At 48.5% G+C, this 16,809-nt stretch overlaps 2 protein-coding genes and 2 pseudogenes across 2 annotated transcripts in view; 1 reads left to right on the top strand and 3 right to left on the bottom strand.

The window, feature by feature from the left end:
* Positions 1 to 16,809, bottom strand: part of LOC120432044 (uncharacterized) — a 382,988-nt gene that overhangs the window by 162,849 nt on the left and 203,330 nt on the right.
* Positions 3,694 to 10,156, bottom strand: LOC120429503 (uncharacterized). Its single transcript, XM_039594575.1, has 3 exons — positions 4,946 to 10,156; positions 4,088 to 4,285; positions 3,694 to 4,026 (listed from the first exon to the last, which is right to left on the bottom strand). The coding sequence occupies exons 1-3, from the start codon at positions 10,154 to 10,156 to the stop codon at positions 3,694 to 3,696; spliced, it is 5,742 nt and encodes a 1,913-aa protein (XP_039450509.1).
* On the bottom strand, positions 12,515 to 13,800 carry LOC120429504 (T-complex protein 1 subunit beta-like; annotated as a pseudogene).
* On the top strand, positions 13,965 to 15,159 carry LOC120429505 (protein transport protein Sec24C-like; annotated as a pseudogene).

The raw sequence follows: 16,809 nt of genomic DNA, 5'->3' as shown, positions 1-16,809 counted from the left end.
TAACATCATAACATGACAGGTAAGGTGCAGACACCATTTTAGCTACCCGTTTAGCAACTGAGCTATCAACGCTTGTTGAAAACGAGCTGCTGCTGCATCAACATGTTTTAGCTGCAGGCAAAAATATCAGGAAATTCAAAGCAAGAGGAACAAACTAAACCAGAACGAGAAAGGCTATTACCCAGGCAGTGTGGCATTTTTCGTGGGATTTTCAAGGATGCATGATTCCAACTGAACAAGATTCAACACAAACCCAATATTAAAAGGATTTTAGAACGAAGTTCGAATACCACATGCATACCAACATTTTGGTATTGAAAGAGTTATTTTATCAAATTTACAAAGATTGACATTATTTTTTTGAGTTTATCGATTATGACGAAAAAAGCACACAATGTTAAGAGGCAGTATTTGTAGATTCTGCTCGGTTTGTTCTAGAGGTCGTATCTCCGATTTGGATGAAACTTTCAGCGTTTGTTTGTCTATACATGAGATGAACTCATGCCAAATATGAGCCCTCTACGACAAAGGGAAGTGGGGTAAAACGGGCATCGAAGTTTGAGTTCCAAATCACATGAAAAATCTTAAAATTGCTCGCATTTCCGTAAAACTTCATCAATTCCAGTTCTCTTAGATGCATTCGAAAGGTCTTTTGAAGCCCTTTAAAATGTGCTATAGACATCCAGGATTGGTTTGACTTTTTCTCATAGCTTTTGCAAATTACTGTTAAAAATTGATTTTTTTAAAACCTTAATAACTTTTTGCAACAGCCTCCAACACCCATACTCCCATAGGTCAAAAGTTAGGGAATTTCATGGACTATAAGCCTACGGTATTAACTTTTTGGCCAATCGCAGTTTTTCTCATAGTTTTACGATTTTTTTAGAACAAACATTTTACAACAGTAATTTTTGCCCTGTAGGCCAAGAAGACGGCACTTTTTGGTCTCAATTTTGTCATATTCGGAATCCTCGGACAATTTCACGTAAGTTAGAAGTATTGAAGTTATAATTTTGATTTAAAAAATAATTAAATAAAACGTTTTTGAAAAAAGAAATAGATCTTATTTACCCTATGATCAAAACGTCAAATGCTGTATCAAGTAGGCGAAAACTTGTTTTACCCCTAATCCGACAAAATGCTAAATAATATTTTAATTAATTCTAAATGGCATTTTTTCCAATTAAATTCAAAATTCCAACACCTCAATCTAATGTAAAATTTTCTGAGGATTCCGAATATGTCAAAATTGAGACCAAAAAGTGCCGCTATGGAGGCTTACAGGGCAAAAACTAACGTTGTAAAATGTTTGTTCTAGAAAAATCGTAAAACTATGAGAAAAACTGCGATTGGCCAAAAAGTTAATACCGTAGGCTTATAGTCCATGAAATTCCCTAACTTTTGACCTATGGGAGTATGGGTGTTGGAGGCTGTTGCAAAAAGTTATTAAGGTTTTAAAAAAATCATTTTTTAACAGTAATTTGCAAAAGCTATGAGAAAAAGTCAAACCAACCCTGGATGTCTATAGCACATTTTAAAGGGCTTCAAAAGACCTTTCGAATGCATCTAAGAGAACTGGAATTGATGAAGTTTTACGGAAATGCGAGCAATTTTAAGATTTTTCATGTGATTTGGAACTCAAACTTCAATGCCCGTTTTACCCCACTTCCCTTTGTCGTAGAGGGCTCATATTTGGCATGAGTTCATCTCATGTATAGACAAACAAACCCTGAAAGTTTCATCCAAATCGGAGCACCTCGATACGACCTGTTTCACATCGGTGAAAAACTCGCTCTTAAGTAAAATCCATCCTAAAATTTTAAATTTTTCACGTTAAACCTTTTAATGCCATAAAGTTAATCGTCTAAATATATAAATGTTTTTCTTATCATTTTCAAATGTATCAGCATACTTTTATGAATGTTAAACATTGTTTAAATTAGATTTTTTGTATGAATCACCTTTATTTTATAATATTTTTATTTAAAATACCTTTACAATACCAATGTATGGTATTCCCTAATTCATAAAGATCATTAAATGCCTTTTTTAGACCAAAATAAAATAGTTGGATTTAATTTGGAGAAGATTTGCGTTTTTAAGTACCGTAAACTGGGATCAATCGGGACACATGGGGCGAATTGGGACAGCAGTTTTAACCATGTTAGAGCACAATATTTTGATTTTTCTAGTTGGTTTTTGTTAGAACAGACTCTGACCAACAAGATGTGTACATCCATTTCCAAATTTAAATGCTTTAAGTGCTCTAAAAACTGCTTTCCTATTCAGACTGTAGTCCCGATTCACCCCAGATGACGGTATGTTTCGACATTTTCTTAAAATTTGATCAACAACAAAACAATACCAAAATTTGGTATAATACCACAGATTGGTACTAACTTACACTTCAGACATTTTTTCAAGGGCTCGCGAAAACCAAAATTTGGTATTGATACCATTGAATGGTATTATTTTGCATTTCCCTTGTTATTTACCCATGCTTGGGCAAGTGAAGTGAACGGGTCCGATTTCGCACCCGATATCTTCACACAGCACCGAGCCCCATCCATCGTCATCTTGATCAGTCTGATCAGCTTTCCGGGAAAGCCGTTTTCGTCCATAATTTTCCATAGCTCTTCGCGATCGACTGAGTCGTACGCGGCTTTGAAGTCGATGAAAAGGTGGTGCGTGGAGACTTGGTACTCGCGACACTTTTGGAGGATTTGTCGCACAGTGGAGATTTGGTCCGTTGTTGATCTCCCCATGACGAATCCGGCTTGATAACTCCCAACAAAACCTTCCACTATTGGCGATAGGCGGTTGAAAGGATTTGTGAAAACACTTTGTAGGCCGCGTTGAGGATTGTGATGGCACGGTAGTTCTCACAATCTAACTTGTCCCCCTTCTTGTATATCGGGCATATTACTCCCACTTTCCACTCCTCCGGTAGCTGTTCTGACTCCCAGATCCTGACTATGAGCCGGTGCAGACAGGACGCCAGCTTCTCCGGGCCCATCTTGATGAGTTCAGCACCGATTCCATAATAACCGGCTGCTTTGTTATTGTTCCGGATCGAGCCCTTCAAATTGTGGACTGTATTGCGGGGGAGTTCTTCTGCTCGTCCAGAGCGCACTTCTCAAGAGGTCAACGACCTCGCACCAAACCTTCTTCACCCGTAGGCCGAATAAAAACACAAGTTGTTGTGCGAAACAACTTTATTGCGCGACGAACTAACGGTACAAGTACGCGGGGTGGCTTAAGAACCGAGCCGGTCGAGTATCGGCAATCAACTTAAACTTTATTCGCAAATGATAAACAAACTGACCCGTCGGGCACTCCCGTACGGTCCCTCTTTCTCTCTCTCTCACTCACTCTCTTCTCTCACGGTTCATCTTCAATGTGATCTAATTCATAGGGTAAACGGCGCAATGCACAAATAAACTTAATTTCTAAACATGCCGCCCGCCTTGAAACCTGTGGTTTCAACCATTTCAAAAACCTCTCTACCTTCGTCTTTCACTAATACTAATTACATATCTAACACTCTTAGGGCTAACTTCACAACACTTCAATAATTCATTCGATCTGTTGTAAACAAAACTGCTGCCATCGTGGGGTGAGGTGTATCGTGGACGACGCAGCTGGATTGTGCTGCAATTCTGCTTCTACTGCAACTCTGCTCCTTGCATCAGGTCACCTGCTGCTTCGGTGCTGCCGCTGCAGCCTTCTCGTGGGGGTCGCCGCCGAGTAGCGGTCGTGGTGGTGTTTTTGCTGCCGTTGCAGCCTCTGCTTCGCGTCGTCAGCCTTCGCCAGCTCGCTGGCCGTGTGCTGACCTTCTGGTGCAGCCTTGCGCTGCGAATCTTCGGTGTGGGTGGGTCGCATGCTCCAGCGGAACACGCTCTGCTTCGGGTGGGACAAACTGTCGACCACAGAGTGCACACGGTTGGGGTGCAGGTGCATCGGTTGATGCCTTCTTCTTCTTCGTTGAAATGCCATCTTGTTGATGTTGATTTCGTTGCAGGTTTCCTCGGGGAGAGATTTGTTGTAGTATGCTTGCGTAGATTTCTATAAAACCGGAACAACTTACCCAGCCAGGTAACGATGATACTGGGCCCGCAGGCCATAAAGGTGTTACGCTGGTGGTGTGTCGTTCGCCGGTGTGCTGATCGCCGCTGTGCTGTTGTTGCGGATTCGTTTTGTGCGGGTGGACTTTCGGACGTCGATGTAGTTGGTGGTGTGCCTCGGACAGAACTTGGATGTAGTAGGTGTATGTAGCGTGCGTGAACTGGAACAACTTACCCCACCAGGTGAATTCTGGCGCTCGATCCGCAGATCATCGGTGAATTCCTGGGGGCGTTGTCCTTCGCTGGCTTGGGATGTCTTCGACTTCGTACTTCGTGGTCGTCGGGAAGGTCGATCGGCGCGTGAGCTGGCCAAGCTCAATGCCGCACGAGCAGCCGAGACCGACTGGCAGGATCCATGGGTCCTCCAGTGAGACGTGGTAGCGTGGGAAGATATGATAGGGTGTGATTAACGACATGACAACATATAATCCCAAAACCAGGTGAGCGCCTTGCGCGCTGAGCTCGAGTAGACAGGTGTCTACCGAGTAGAGAGACTGGACGGCGTCCAGTGAACTTCCTTCTACGACAACTTAACATGCACACATACATCCTACAGACACCAACATAAACTTCGAGAATGGATGACGCAGCAGCGCCGGGGCGCACAGCGAGTGCTTAATCAGACGTCGATTGATTTAATTCTTGGTTGTCCCGAATGGGAAGCGCGCAGACCTTCGAGAACGCTCGATCGAAGCGTCCGGTTGCCGTGCGAACGGTCACAACGCGCACGTTGCCGTCCGTTCCGCGAAACACGTGCAGTACTCGACCAAGTTTCCACTTCTGGGGAGGCGCGTTCTCGTCCTTGATCAGCACCATCGTACCAACGGCGACGTTGTTTCGCTCCTTCGTCCACTTCGGAGGTTGGACAGGTACTGCGTACTCCACTTCTTCCAAAGTTGCTGCGTGAAACGCTGCGCGTTTTGCCACATTGCCAAGCGGTTTTGTGGCACTCCTTCCAAATCTGGCTCTGCGATGGCCGTGAGGGGACGCTGGATCAGGAAATGCCCGGGCGTTAGCGCTTCAAAGTCCTGCGGGTCGTTACTGATCGGCGTCAACGGTCTCGAGTTGAGCACAGCTTCGATCTGCGCTAGGGCAGTTAGCATCTCGTCCATCTTGAGTACTTGCAGTCCGAATGTCTTCTTCAGGTGAGTTTTGAACGACTTGACCTGCGACTCCCACAGGCCGCCAAAGTTCGGTGAGCGTGGTGGAATGAAACTAAACTCGATCCCATCTTCCAGCGCGGTCTTCGTGACGACATCCTGGAACTGCTGCTTGTAGAACAGCCGGTGCAGCTCCATCAGGTCGTTCTTCGCTCCGACGAACGTGGTGGCGTTGTCGCACTTGATCTGCAGCGGTTTGCCGCGGCGTGCCACGAACCTTCTCAATGCTGCGATGAATGCCTGGGACGTCAGGTCGAAGACTAGTTCCAGATGGACAGCCTTCACAGCGAGACACACAAATACGGCCACGTAGCACTTCACAGGCTTCGCCCTGCGATTCGGGTAGCTGACGAGGAATGGGCCACAGTAGTCCACGCCCACGTGGAGGAACGGCGGAGCTGGATTCACTCGTTCAGCAGGCAGATCCGCCATAATCTGCTCGATCACCTTCGGCTTACTTTTGAAGCAACTGATGCATTCGTGGATGACCTGTCTTGCTAGGCTGTGGACGTTGACAGGCCAGAACTTCGAGCGGACGCTAGCGATGAGCAGCTGTTGCCCTGCGTGAAACAGTCTTTCGTGGAAGTACATCACTACCAGTCGAGTGAACGGATGGTGATGGTCCAGAATGAGGGGGTGCTTCCGGTTGGTCGAGATCTTCGCGTTCGAGAGACGACCACCGACTCGCATGACGCCATCCACCAGTTGTGGGTTGAGGCGTGCAATCTTCGACGTTGGGTGGACCACACCATCGGCCTTCAGGCAATGCATTTCTCCAGGGAAACATTCTTCTTGCGACAGTCGAACCAAAAACAGCACAGCTTCTTCTAATTCTTCGGATTTCAGGAATCCAACTCTCCTAACAGCTCGATTCTTCGGTGAAAGGTTGAACTTGGACCTTTGCAGCCAAGTCACCAAGCGTACCAACTCCATGTACGAGCCACACAGTCCAAACAACCAGTGCGGAGGTCGCACTTGAGTGGGAAATGCTGGGGTGACACGTTCTTCCAGTATTTCTGGGTCAAAGTCCGCCAAGGACACACGTTGTGTTCGTGGCCAATTCTCCCGATCTTGAACGACCCAGCGCGGCGCTTCGTAGAAGTCAGTTCGGTACTGTAGTAGCGCCGGCGACATTCCTCGCGAGATGATATCTGCGGGATTCTCTTCTCCAGGCACGTGTCCCCAGATTGCGTTCCTCGTAATGTGCTGAATCTCCGAGACCCGATTTCCAACAAACGGCTTCCAACGTGACGGGGGTGACGCAAGCCATCCAAGCGTGATCATCGAGTCCGTCCAGCAGAACAACTGTGCAGCTGGTAGAATCGACTGCACCTTCTCGTACATGTGGGACAACAACAAACCAGACGACAACTCCAAGCGTGGAATGTTGACCTTTTTCTTCTTGCGCTTCAGGTTCTCCATCGGAGCTACCTTGGACTTGGCCAAGAACAGTCGACACGTGACGGAACCGTCAAGCGCAGTGCATCGGAGGTAGAGGCCGGCACCGTAAGCTCGCTCTGAGGCGTCACAGAAACCGTGGATCTGGATCTCGACGCAATCGGTGCTGAACCCAATCCAGCGCGGCATTTTAATCGTTGCGACCGCCATAAAACTCATACGATAGTCTCTCCACAGCTGCTGCAGCGATTCGTCGAGCGGTACATCCCAGTCGCTCTTTATCCTCCACAGCTGTTGGCAGATTATTTTTGCTTGAACGACCACCGGAGCCAAGAAACCATCGGGATCAAACAGCATCGCAGAGTCCGAGTGGACCGTGCGCTTCGTGATGGGGGACAGTTCCGACTTCCATTGTGGGAGAACGAAGCAGAACATGTCGGTTGACACCTCCCATCGTAATCCCAGCGTCTTCACCGTTGTTTTCGCAGGATCGATCTCGAGCGTGCTGCGTTCGTCCTTCAGGTGCTTCGGGAGCCGCTTGAGCAGCTCTGGGCAGTTCGAGTTCCACTTCCTCAGCGTGAACCCAGCTGAATCGGTGACCTGCCGGACTTCCTTCATCAGCGTACTTGCTTCTTCGATGCTGTCTGCGCCAGACAGCATGTCATCAACGTAAAAATCTTCTTGGATGACGCGAGACGCCACTGGATGGCTTTCCGCGCAATCTTCTCCAAGCTTCTTCAAGCACCTGGTAGCGAGATACGGAGCGCTGGACGTTCCGTAGGTGACGGTCGAAAGCTCGTACGTCTTGACGGGCTCGTCTTCGTTGTCTCTCCAGTAGATGCGTTGCAAGCGTTGGTCGGACAGCGTCACGCGAATTTGCCTGTACATCTTCTCCACATCAGCGATCAACGCGACTCGATGCAAGCGGAACCGTAGCACGGTCGAGAGGAGATCGCTTTGCACGACCGGTCCTACCATCAACGCGTCGTTGAGGGACACACCACTGGAGGTGCCGCAGGATCCGTCGAAGACCACGCGCAGTTTAGTGGTCGTGCTGTCGGGTTTCAGAACCGCATGGTGCGGCAGGTAGTAGACGGGGCCTTCTCCGCTGTCCTCCTTCACTTCTCGCATGTGCTTCATGAGCAGGTACTCATGCACAAACTCCGTGTACATGAACTTCAGTGCGGGATTCGTCGTGAACCGCTTCTCCATGCCGATGAACCGCTTCATCGCCATGTTTCTGGACTCGCCCAGCTTCTCGATGACTCGTTGCTTCTTCGGCAAGGTCACCACGAATCTTCCTTCTGCGTCTCGAATCGTCGTCTTGTTGAACAGCTCTTCGCACGTGGACTCTTCCACAGAGTGGGTGCTGTTGACGTGACAAGACTCCAGTTCCCAGAACCTCTCCATCAACTCCTTCAGATCAACTGTTGAGCTGACGTAGGTTGCCGTGCGTGGGATACTGGGCGACGATGCGGGAACCTTTCCAGAGATTATCCACCCAAGCACAGTCTCTTGCAGCGTCGGACCGTCCTCGACGATCTTACGCCGACCAGCAGACAGCAGATCGAGGAAAAACTCAGCACCGATGATCATATCAATGGGACCAGGTTCTCCGAAGTACGGATCAGCGAGGATGATGTCACTGGGGAGCATCAACTGGCTGACGTCGACCGGTGTGGCGGGTAGATCACTGGAAATCTTCTGCAGCAAGTGGAACCGCATTTCCTCCGAGAACGACGAGATCGTATCCAACCGCGGCTGGATCTTCGCACGTACGGCCTTCAGCGACGTTGCCGAGCCGTTTCCGATGCCCTGTACTCTCAGTACGTCGGGTGTTGTCCGGAACTTCAGCTTCTTGGAAAAGGTGCTAGTCATGTAGCAGAACTCGGAACACGAATCCAGAAGTGTCCGAGCGAGCGAATAGTTTCCGAACTGGTCTTCAACACGAACTACAGCCGTAGACATGAGGACTTGGCGGGACAGTGTGGGTGCATTTTGTGCGGGGAGGGATGCCGCATTGAGGGTGGTGGAATTGCGAGAGTCTGTGGGTGGTGGTGGGTGAGTGTTTCGAGAAGTGGATTGGTGTACGGGGTAGGAACTTGTGGTTGGTTGGGTGGAACTGTTCTGTGTCTGGCCTTGCTGTCTCGTGTGTTGTTGTTGTCCAGCTGCTGGGGGTCGATTTTGCGTATTCTGAACGGAGGATCTTCCTTGACGAGCGCCAGCAGGTGCCGGCGTGTCATAATGCAGCAACGTGTGATGTCTAGCGCCGCAGCGGGAACACGAACCACGAGAACATCCATCGGCGTAATGACCAGCATTCAAACAATTCCTGCACAACCGACGAAGATTTACTTCCTCCACACGTTGAGACACAGACATGTTTCTCAGCTTGCTACAATTGAACGGCATGTGAAACGTCTCTCCACAGAACAGGCAGCGCCGTTGTGACTGCGAGGACGTGTGAGCGGTTGAGATTCTCGATCGGTTCTGCCGTCCGTCTCCTTCGCTGGGCCGGTTGGCCTTGATCGATTGCAGCACCGTACACTGGTCACGCAGAAACTCGATCAGAACGTCGTACTTCGGCACAGCTTTCGAGTTGTGGTGCGATTCCCACAGACGCAGCGTGGCATGATCCAAACGCGCGCAGAGCATATGGACCAGGATAGTTGACCAGGCTTCCGTTCCTTCGCCAAGCTTCTTCAACATCTGCAGGTTTGTCTCGAACTCACTGATCAGGTGAGACAGACCGCCGAAACTCTCCTTTCGCAGTGGCTCGATGTCGAAGATCGCGTCCAGGTACGCCTTGACGATGAGCTTGTGGTTGTCGTACTTCTTCTCCAGTGCCTTCCAAGCAACGTCGTAGCCTTCTGCAGAAAAATCAACCGACAGGATCTCCAGCTGTGCCTCACCTTGCAGAGCGGACCTCAAGTATGTGAACTTGTCGATGTCCGGCAGCTGCACGTTGGAGTGGATGAGGCTCTTGTAGGTGTCGCGAAATGGGATCCAGTCCTTCAGTTCGCCGCTGAAGTTGGGCAACTTGATGTCCGGCAACTTAATGCGCGAAATCGATCGATCGAAGCAGGTTTCGTTCAGGTCAGCACCAGGAGTGGGCTCAACCTTGACTGGACGCAGCGCGACCAGCCTTGCCTTCACCACGAAGTACCTCTCCTCGACGTCACGAAGAGCCTTGTTGTACTCCATCTCACGCTGAACCACCAGATCTGCCAACCGCTTCTTCCGAGCCTCCTTCGACTCTCCAACAACTTCGTCCTCATCCTCGTCGTCGATCATGGCTTCGATCTTGCGGCGCACCTTGAAGAACTTCCTCATTGCCTCCTCCAGGGTGTCCAGCCGAATCGAGATCTGGTTCTCATGCTCCGCCTTCTTGTACGCCTCCACGAAATCTCCTACACCATTGATGGTCAGAATCAGCTGCCGCTCCTGCTTCAGCAAATCCTTCAACTCGTCCATTCTTCACGCCTTCACTCACCGTTGACCGCCAAAAATCCAGAAAACTGCAACTGCGAACACCGAAACGATCAACTCAACGTTCTACGCGACCCGATTGACAGTGGGGAGAGACAGCCAAGGTGGAGAACCAGCAGTGAACCGACCGACAGAGACCAGAACAAAAATCAAGGCTTGCGCAATTAAAACCCAGACCACAACTCCGGAAAGAAACGCAAATGCGTAAAAAATCCAAATATCTTTATTAAAACTTCTCTCGAAAAATACTCATTCACTCTAAACCCAAAATGGCACACACCTCACCAACGCACACACACCTCATGCACCACATGCAAACCCAAACACTTCCTGGTACGCTGCAGCTCCTCCAGGAACCTCCGGTCGATGGGCAGCGTCCAGCACACACACAATCACTCTCGATCACAGCAGCAGTAGCTTCCGTCCGCCAGCCGCCGATGTACAGCTCCCAGCAGACCACGATCGCTCCAGCTGCTTCTTCCAGTCAGCACCACGCGCAGAACAGCATAAAAAACGCAGCACAAAGCCGCAAATAACTGCGCGATGGCGCCAACTGCCGCGGACTCGCACAGTCCGAATCGCGATGGCCACTGTTCAGCGAACTGGCCACTTTTCACGCGCGCACACAAAAAGGTTCTTCCACTTCGGGCCGGCCACTTCGATCCGGCTCGAAGGACCAATGTTCCGGATCGAGCCCTTCAAATTGTGGACTGTATTGCGGGGGAGTTCTTCTGCTCGTCCAGAGCGCACTTCTCAAGAGGTCAACGACCTCGCACCAAACCTTCTTCACCCGTAGGCCGAATAAAAACACAAGTTGTTGTGCGAAACAACTTTATTGCGCGACGAACTAACGGTACAAGTACGCGGGGTGGCTTAAGAACCGAGCCGGTCGAGTATCGGCAATCAACTTAAACTTTATTCGCAAATGATAAACAAACTGACCCGTCGGGCACTCCCGTACGGTCCCTCTTTCTCTCTCTCTCACTCACTCTCTTCTCTCACGGTTCATCTTCAATGTGATCTAATTCATAGGGTAAACGGCGCAATGCACAAATAAACTTAATTTCTAAACAGTTATTCTTCAGCTTCTTGATGGCATCCTTAACTTCCCTCATCGTGGGAACTGACTCCACTCCTTCTCCCGCTGTACCGATGAAGTCCTCTCTCCTGCCGCCTTGGACCCCTGCCTCTGCTTCTGCGCCATTCAGGTGTTCATCGAAGTGCTGCATTCTCCACCTGTCGATAACCTCACGCTCCCATGTCTACTTTAGAAAAAGTTTGCCCATGTCTACTTTAGAAAAAGTTGTACGTGTACTTGATTGCTCAGTCGCTGCAATTGATTGCACGAGCCGGAAATCAACCCAGCAACTGTTCTATCAACATTGACCGGCAGAAACACAAGTCTGTCTGTTGCGGAGGAAGCGTCTACAGCGAGGTGCGGGAGTGTCGGTAGCGCTAAGAGAAGTTTGTTCCAGAACGCGGTTATATTTCGTTTAAAATAACTGTTATTTTTAAGTATATTTAAATGTAGCACCGGGACCGGGACCGTGATGTAGGGGTAAGCGTGATTGCTTCTCACCCAGTCAGCCTGGGTTCGATCCCAGACGGTCCCGGTGGCATTTTTCGAGACGAGATTTGTCTGATCACGCCTTCCGTCGGACGGGAAGTAAATGCTGGCCCCGGACTAACCTTAAAAAAAAGGTTAGGTCGTTAGCTCAGTCCAGGTGTAGGAGTCGTCTCCCTGGGTCCTGCCTCGGTGGAGTCGCTGGTTGGCCGTTGGACTCACAATCCAAAGGTCGTCAGTTCGAATCCCGGGGTGGATGGAAGCTAAGGTGTAAAAAGAGGTTTGCAATTGCCTCAACAATCAAGCCTTCGGACACCTAGTTTCGAGTAGGAATCTCGCAATCGAGAACGCCAAGGCAATGCTGTAGAGCGAATAATTTGATTTGATTGAAATGTAGCATTACAGCCTACAGCCTATCCATATCTAAAACTCATCTGACTAGTAGTTGTGTTCATCTTAATAAAAACAATCGTCTTTTCGTTATTTTTTTGCTCTGGCAGCATGATCCGGCTGTCCAGGATGTTCATTAGGCTGCGGATCTACGAGAACGTCTTTTGCAGCGCTCGATCATTATCCTGGAAGCTGTAGGCGTCAGTGGCTTCTTGATCGTAGCAGATTATTTTTTTGGTTTTGACCGCCGTTTTGCACTCGTGAATGAACCGAACTATTTCCAGCGTACTTCGATGGTCATGTGGATTACACGTTCACCTGCAAAGAAAATAATCATAAACATAAAAAGTCCTGCAAAACCCACCTCAACATTCTTACTCTTCGTTTAGCTAAGCGTTGCAAACGGTATCGTTGTCGGCGATCGTCGTCGGCAGCTAAAGCAGAACGCGACCGAACGCTTCCATGGCTACGATTCCTTACCGGACGTTTCCGCGGCCAACACGCGAAGGGCGTCGTGCAGCGAACGATCCGCTTCGTCGATGATCTGCTGGGTTGCCCCACGAATTACGACGATACAGGCCGCTCCGAGGGAAACTCCGCTTAAATGCAGCAGCGTGTCCTTTCCGATCATGACCTGTTCGAAAAGATCGCAACGACCGAGACGAGCCTGGTCCTGGTTGTCACCTTGTTCTTCATCTTCTTCTTCTCGGCGACCTTCAGCTCGGCAATCTTCACCATCGAGTCCATCTTTATACTCGATCTAAAAACCTTGATCTTGTCTTCTTTATGCACTATAAATCGCGGTCAATTCCCCGAATCACTTCAACCGCATCACGGCATCGACGGTCAGCTTGGCAAATAGTTTGGCTGGGACAGAATCTTCGAGCTGGGCGTCGCCGTGGCAAACAGCGCCGAACGTGCAGCCTGCTTGGCCGCACTCCACCCGGCGGTTATCGTTTGAGGGTGAAATTTTTGCTCGAGCATCTTTTCCGCCTCGCGAGCAACTCTGACGCCAACACCGTCACGGAAGTCGTTCCATCGCCAACCTCGTCGTCCTGGAAGCGACTCATGTCCACGCCGACCGCCTTCAAAATCGTCACCCGTCGTTGGTGACTTCAACCTGGCCGGCGCTACGGCCGTGCGCAATCAGAATCTTGTCCATTCCCTACGGGCCGAGTGTGCTCTTGACCAGATTGCCGATCGCGATGGCCCCCACAAACGAGGACAGCCGGGCTATCACCCCGAAGCAAACTTTTCCGGTCGTTGACAAAAAATCGCAATTTTTGCTTTGCTGTCAAAACTGCTTGAAAAAAAACAAAACAAGTATCGTGTTGCCAAACATGACCAAAAACTGCTCGACAGGTTCAAAAGTCGAGCAGACGCTGGTCGCTTTTACTCGCTTTAACGCGCGTTAACTTGCTTTAAGGTGGCGTTATGTGAAAACTCGGCACTATGAGTAGCGTTGATGCTTTTCGAGCTCGTTTTTGTGCGATTTAGTGTGTTATCGCGGAGTGACGTCCCCCTCGGGGTGCGTCACTTCCGCGCTAGCCGAGCGATAAAGCTTCCTTTTCAAACCTTTGCAGCGTTCACTTTCACCTTTCCGCTTTAACTTGCTTTAACGCGCGTTAACCGCGATAACTTGCTTTTTGGCTTACCTTTTTATGCGTTCACACATCAGACTGCTCGATTTTTTTGACAGCGAGAACTGTCACGAGCGAATGACAGTTCTCGTTGTCAAATCATTCGAGCAGTTTGTTTTGATAGTCGAAAAAAGCTTGACCGGTTGAAGAATTCCGACTGGCTGCTGTAATCGTTGATGGACCATATTTGAGCCCAGAAATGGAACCGGTTTCACCGTTCCGTACTATCCACCTGCACTGGCACCACCGGTCCAGAATCGTCTTGATCCGGACAGCATGCCCTATTCGATTCAGGAAATAAGCAAGAATCAGCGGTCGTACGGTGGAGGGTCTGCGAGGAACGCGGCCGGACTAGTGCGCCTTTGGTCACCACCAAGTTTATCACCCAGGACCAGAACCAAGGATCCTCTGGACAGTGTTTCATGCGTTCGTCGATGTCCCACTTCCCGGTCAACACGGACATGATAAAGCAGAGTACCGTTCTGTTCGAGTTGATCGTTTCACCGTTTGTCCGTGCCGGCGAGAAGGAACTGGTCCATCCGATCGTCAATTTTGGCGAGTTGGGACCGATTCGATGCACGGCCTACATGTGTCCGTGAATCCAGTTCATCGACGGCGGACGTTGTTCCAGTGCCCGGAACGTACGACTTTGTGATCACCAAGGACTACTGCCGGAATAACACCCCGCCGAAGGTACTGGCGATGGTGTTCGTGATTGACAATAAGGTCAAGCTGGTTCAATTGCTGTGCGCGGAGTTCAAGAACAACATTCGTCACTTGCCCGTGGATGAGGGACAGGAGCGTGCTTCGATTAAGGTCCATGAAGCTTCATCACTTATAGTCCCAGATGGCGGTCGTCGGAGATGTCCAGGTAAAGGTTAACTTCTAAAAGCTTACACAGAACCTAACCTTCTCCTCCGACAGGAAATGTTCATGCCCTGCTGTTCACATCCTGCTCGGACCAGCGCCAGCTTCGCGTGTTTAATCTGAGCCCAAACTCATGAAAGGATGTTTCGATGCTATCCCGGGTTTTTCCGGTTCTGCAACCACGAAGGATCATCGTCCAATTTGGAAAGCAGTGCTGAAAACCCGGAGATGTTACATGATTAAATTACATGGACTAGACTGGTCGGTCATCGAGGATGTGATTAAGAATTACGACGGGAAGGTGCACGGGAATAAAGAAGGGAGTTTCTTTTCTTTAAATCGGGACTAGCAAAACCGACACGCTTCTGAGCAAGAAAAAGAGGAAGAATCGGTTGCGTTCAGTTCAAGAAAGACTCGAGCTAGAATCACGTGTAAAACTTGACCGTCCGTGCAAAACTTTGACGCAACACTTTGGAAAAAGTTATGCAATTGCAACAGCGACTAATAAATTCTGGTGTGATATTGAGTGGGATGCGTTTTCATATATAAAAATAGCTTCCGCTGAGGGAAACTAACGTGCATAAATCAATTAATTCTTTTTTTATAATTTTATTCAATTCCTTTGTAACAAATCTGTTTTCGTCGAGCGTGGTGAATAGCTGGTTGAGTGCGTCTAGCGCTCAATCTCAAAGTTGGACGTGATCGTGATGTACCGGCCGCGATACCGATGCTTGACTAAGCCACGCTTGTAGAGCAAGTTGCGGATCGAATTGAGCCGCCCGTAAGTGAAGTACGGTTCGGCGATGCGCCGCATATTATTGGTGGCCTTGTTTAGCTTGAGAAAGGTGGTGCCAACGAGGCCGTAGCTTGGGAATGTCCAGCATGAAGTTGCAACCTTTGTTGAACTCCGCTAGCACCGCCAACGGTGCCGGCAAACTGTTACTGTTGGTGATGTTCTCACAATGGTCCAAGATCAACACCGGATCTCCGTTTGACGCATCCGGGTGACCATTTGTATCCGTGAGGAGCAGGAGAAACTCGAGAATCAGCGAACGACTACCCAAGTAACCACAAGCACTAAATCGGAACTGTAAATCAACACTAAATCATTATTTCCATGTTTTGAGCCCCTAAAATGCAAATTATAATGTTACTTTAGAGTTCTAACTCTATATAAGCTTTGGTTAAAGTTTCAAAACTTTGACAATTCATGTTACTCTAAAATAACTTTATATCAACTGTTCGAGTGCTTCATTAAATTGTAAACAAAAGCGACATTGAAATATTCAAAGTGTTGATTTTGGTGTTGAATTTTTCGCCTAAACTGTGATAATGATGGGTAAGCTGGTGATAAACTGCAGTGGAAATTACTTGTTACTAAAACATTATTGAAAATTTTCAGCATACTCCCAGAATTCCGGGCTTTCCCATCGACTTATCCTAGGTGAAAGTCTAGGTGTGACGGGACGAGAACCATCTCAGGCAAGAAAAAACCGGCTGCTGCTTAAAATCCAATAAATAGTGATTTGTGTTCAAGTTAAAAGTGATTGTGTATTGAAAATGTTTAAAATAATAAATAAATAGCGATCAGAGAAAGGAGTTTCTAAATTGATTACTCAGGTGCACTTTTGGAACGATCTCTGGGGAAGACAACATCGACAATTTTCTTCGTTGAAAAGCGTTTTACTTTACAGAGCAGTTGGTTAGTGCACGGCATCATAATCTTGGAGTTCATCACAACATCATCACCGACCGACCCGGACCCGGAGCAGCAAATTGGAAGAAATCACAGAAATCACAAAAAACACATAAGCTTTGATAGCGCGCCATCTGAACTTGAAAAAGTTCACCAATCAAATATGCAACAGATGGCGCGTTGCAAAAAGCTTTTTCTTCTTTTGACATTTTTAAGGTGCTTTTCCAATGCACGTAAACTCTATATCCACTGTTGCAGTCGCCACTTTTGGCTTTAAACTCACTTTACAAGGGAATATAGAGTTATGTGACTGTAAATAGCTTACTTTATATTTTGATATAGAGTGGATTTAATGTTAAGTTTTAGAGTCCCGCGGTTACTTGGGTATTGCTGTCAGTCTGCAAAAGAATCAGAATTAAAACACTTGAACCTCCAGGTAGATCCGGACCCGTTTACGTAGGCTAGCTGCTCGTACATGCCA

The sequence above is a fragment of the Culex pipiens genome, chromosome 1, assembly GCF_016801865.2.
Source record: "Culex pipiens pallens isolate TS chromosome 1, TS_CPP_V2, whole genome shotgun sequence".
Taxonomy (NCBI): domain Eukaryota; kingdom Metazoa; phylum Arthropoda; class Insecta; order Diptera; family Culicidae; genus Culex; species Culex pipiens.
Note: the sequence above shows the minus strand (reverse complement) of the source record. Positions and strands in the feature narration are given on the sequence as shown.